Below are 4,088 nucleotides of genomic sequence, written 5' to 3'. Positions count from 1 at the left end.
GAACTTCTTTGGTTAGACTTGTATCTTCTCATTTCAGACCATTTCAACATTAGCCTCTTGAAAAGGATCCTCTCTCCAACGCTGTTTTTAAACCTTGTCCTTTGCAGTGCATGTATTGTTGTGCGTGTTGGGGTGGGAGGGAGGGCAGAGGGGAGGGGAAAGGAGTTGCTGAATAAGATGCCCACTGTCCGGATCTGTTCAGGCTCCAAAGTGTCTCATTCCAGTCCAGGAGTGGGCTTGTTTCTTGCAATGATCCCACTCTGACTGCTGGGCAACAACCCCCTTAGGACAGAAATCTCGGATGGAAAAAAACAAACATGGATTTTCATATCTTTCTCCTGAAATAAAATTCTCTGTTTGAAATTGGAATAAATTTTGTTCCTAAAAGCCCTGGTGGTCCCGGATGTGTTTCTTCATTCCTTTCCTTCTGCTTGGCTCCAACAGGATCTGTGGGACCTGCAGCCTGTTGAGGCTAAAAACATTGTCCCTGCTTGGAAAACCAGGATTCAGACATAAAGCAAAGTGGTTTGGTCACTAGAAGGTAAAATGTGCAGTAACTATATAGAGCACTGGTGAGTGGGCAGAGGCTGACTTGGCTTTGAAGCTGTGGGACTTAGTTTTCCAGGATTTGGGAACAGAATTGCTCAGTGGAATTGTCCGACTGCCTCTTCCTGTAGCATTGTCCCATTTCTTGCAGGGTATCCACTGCCAATAGGAGGAATATGGGAAGCAAACCTGCTTCCAGGCTTGTCTGTTGGCAACACAGACTGAACCATGGACCACTGCTCAGTCCATCCCTTCAGGAGCCCAGGGATGCGATGGATGTGGTTGTGTTCCCACAAGGGGGTTTCCTGGGATGGAGTTCCTGGAGTTTCACCCCTCTACCTGAGGATCGTTCCCCAGGAATTCCACATTAAACTACTTGGGAGAGTCCAGATGCCTGAATGTCTTTGTGTTTGCAGGAAGCTGCAGCCGCTGAGGTTCTGCTCCCTTCTGTGTCCCACCCAAGTGAAGCTGCAGCCAGAGGAACCTGAGCTTCATCTTCAGCCATGGAAGATCCTTCCAGCGCTGGCAGGTACCTGTGTCCTTGCTCCAAGCCTTCTCCTTGCACAGGGGGGAGGTGCTGGGAGCTCGGGCTCCTGCTGGGAATGCTTTATTCCAGCTGTGGTTGGGAGGCCCTTGGGAAAAGCAACGGGAGCCTTGGATCGGGCTGCATCACACTGACCTGCACCAGCCCCTGTGTGACCAGGAGCAACCTGGTCCAGTGGAAGGTGTCCCTGCCCGTGGCAGGGGGTGGAACTGGAGCTTTAAGGTCCTTTCCAACCCAAACCAGGCTGGGATTTGGGCTGGGAAAGCACCTGGGTAAGCCCAGGGTGGGTGAGGATGTGGCTGGTGGCCGCACACCCCAAAGTGTGCTGTTCCCTGCTCTCACCCACCACTGCTGCTCCCTTGGTCTCAGCTCTGGATCTGTAGCTCCTGGCCATGGAAATAAAGGGTGTTGGCAGGAAGCATCCAAAAAGCAGGTCCCTCCTGCTCTGCTGCTTCATGTAGACCTTCAGCGATGGCTTCAGTGAGGCTCTCAGTGAAGCAGAGGGGGTGTAGGATGGGAGCATGCTTGGAATTCTTCAGGAGAGGATTTGGTTAGAAAAGAAATCTCAGCCCAGCATCAGCTTTCCAGATGCAACCTGAATGGTGGGAAGAGCCCTGGGGAAAGAGGTGCCATTCCCACCTTAGCCACCAGTTCACTTCCAACCTGCAGTTGGGCCCTTGCTCCAAAAGGTCTATTTAGGGCTTTTTTTGGATCATTGCAGCAGTTCCTTAGGCAGGACCTTGAAGAACAGGTCCTGTTGGTAACCCAAAGAGGGCACTGTGGGCATGGAAACCCACAGCACCAGCCTGCTCTCCCTCTGTACCACCAGCATCCCCAGTAACTGTTTGCTCACAGCTTTTCCTACCCATGGGAATGACTGGGGGGAGCTTGAAGTCACTTGGAATTACTGGGATTGGGAAGTACCTGTTCTCTTAAACCCCTTGGTTGGGTGTTTTGCACCCGGAATCATGGTACATAGTTGGAAGGGTCCTCAAGGATCATCTGGTCCAACCTTTCCAAGCATGACCTCCACTGGCTGTCCCAGCACCGTGTCCAGCTGAATGTGAATGTCCAACATTGGGGAATCACCACTTCCCTGGGGAGATGATTCCAGTGGTGATTGTTCCCATGGTGAAACATTCCTCTTGTGTCCACTCAGAATCTTCCATCTTCTTTGTAGCCATTGAAAAAGTGGGAAATGGCAGCAAGGTCTCCCCTGAGCCTCCTTTTCTCCAAGCCCTCAGCTCTCCCAGCCTCTCCTCTTGGCTTCCCAATGCTTGGATCAGCTTTGTGGCCCTTCTCCCGTTTTATGGCTCCCCAGTGAGCTCATCCCTACATCTCTCTGGTGCTCCAGTACAACCAGAGAATCTCTGGAAGCTTTGGGGGTGATTCTGTCCTCACCCACTGAACTGAGGGGTTCCGGGGACACAGCGCTTGGATGTTGTTGAGGAGCTGCTGTCACTGAACCCCAGCCAGGTTTGGGTTGAAGGGACCTTAAAGCTCCTCCAGCTCCAACCCCTGCCACGGGCCCACCCCCCGGCCACGGGCGGGAACACCTTCCACTAGAGCAGGTGGCTCCAAGCCCCTGTGTCCAACCTGGCCTTGGAATGGTGGGAGCCTGAGGGAGAGGAGGCCACGAGGCAGGGCAGAGGCTCCCAGCTTGGGACTGGGCTGTTGGAGCAGTGACTTGCTCCTGGCTGGAGGCAGCATCCCAGAGAATTCCAAACCACAGCAGGAAAGAGGCTCTCAAATGCAGACACCATTTATTGGTTCATGTGTTTTTACCCCACCGCAGCTACAGGAGGAGGGGAGGAAGGAGGCAGCAGGTTGCAGAGGTTGGGCACAGGAGCAGCAGTAGTGAAGCAGGAGCCGAAACTGGGGCAAAGCAGACCCAGGCATCTGGTGTCCCAAAGGCAATGGGCAGGGAGGAGGCTGCTCTTTGGATCCCCCCAGTGCTTCACCTCAGCCGGGGCTGTCCTGCTGCTTCCCTTCCGGAGCTGTCCCCCCCCGGCGCTCGAGGAAGGGGAAATGGGAGCAGGATGTGGTGGGAGTGAGCAGGCACCATCCCCGGCGCTGCCGCCGTTTGGCTTTGCCAGGGAGGAATCCGGCTGTGTCCGTGAGGAGCAGTGGAAGGTGCTTCCCGGGGAGGAGGGAAGGAAGAGCAGGAGGACGTGGGGCTCCGAGTGTGAGCTCCCCCAGGAGCAGGGTCACGACGACTTCATGACGCTGTTGATCCAGGGCAGGAAGGGAGCGATGTGTGTGTAGAACCCCGGCCAGTTGTGGTACCGGTAGGAGAAGATGCCGTAGGCTTTGTTGTTGCAGACCAGTGGGTTCCCAGCATCACCCTGCGAAGAGGAGGAGGAGAAACCCGCTGCTTTCTGTGGGGTCCCCAGGGAAAGGGGCCTTTGCAGCTGCAAACAGCAGAGAGGCTGCAGATACAGCGGCAGAACTTCCCCAGGAGCAGCTTGGACCCCTCCAAAGGGACCAGCAGCCCTGAAGCTTAAAGCATCGCTTCACTTCTGCCCTTCTGCGCCTGCAGAGCACCACAGGGTGGTTGGACCTGATGATCTTAAGGGTCCTCTTCCAACCTGGTGCATTCTCTGATCAGATGCCCTCAGGCCAGCGAGGACATTTAGAGCAAAAACCAGGATCCCCTTTGTCCCTTTTGCTTCACCCCGGGCTGAGCACGACGTGGTGCCCGCGGTCGGCAGGACCACGAGGGGCTGAGCCTTGGAGAGCAAGACCCTTGTGCCAGGACAGCAGGAGGGGGCTGCTGGGGAGGAAGCACGGGTGGGGATGGGGGAATGGGATGAGAAGCAGCGGTTGCAGCTGGTACCCAAAGTGCTTTAGCCCAAGGACTGACCTTCTCGGGCCCCTCAGAGGATGCGCTGAGGCCACAGATGAGGTTCTCGGCCAGCCCAGGGGCCCGGCTCAGACAGTCCCTTCGCTTGATGGTGGCGACGGGGGTTTGGCGCAGGGTGGCCGCGGGGGTCGCGTG

The 4,088-nt window shown here is 55.7% G+C and overlaps 1 protein-coding gene across 1 annotated transcript; it reads right to left on the bottom strand.

Moving 5' to 3' along the window:
• Positions 1-3,297: 3,297 nt before the first annotated feature.
• LOC104410765 (granzyme F-like) lies at positions 3,298-3,501 on the bottom strand (the record flags this gene model as incomplete). The annotated part of the gene is made up of 1 exon (XM_010021023.1): positions 3,298-3,501. A coding segment is annotated over one exon (204 nt), but the record flags the coding sequence as incomplete, so codon positions are not given.
• Between the last annotated feature and the right edge of the window lie 587 nt (positions 3,502-4,088).

This window comes from Nestor notabilis, unplaced genomic scaffold (assembly GCF_000696875.1).
Source record: "Nestor notabilis isolate BGI_N333 unplaced genomic scaffold, ASM69687v1 scaffold19258, whole genome shotgun sequence".
NCBI lineage: Eukaryota > Metazoa > Chordata > Aves > Psittaciformes > Psittacidae > Nestor > Nestor notabilis.
This window is presented reverse-complemented; position numbering and strand designations above follow the sequence as displayed.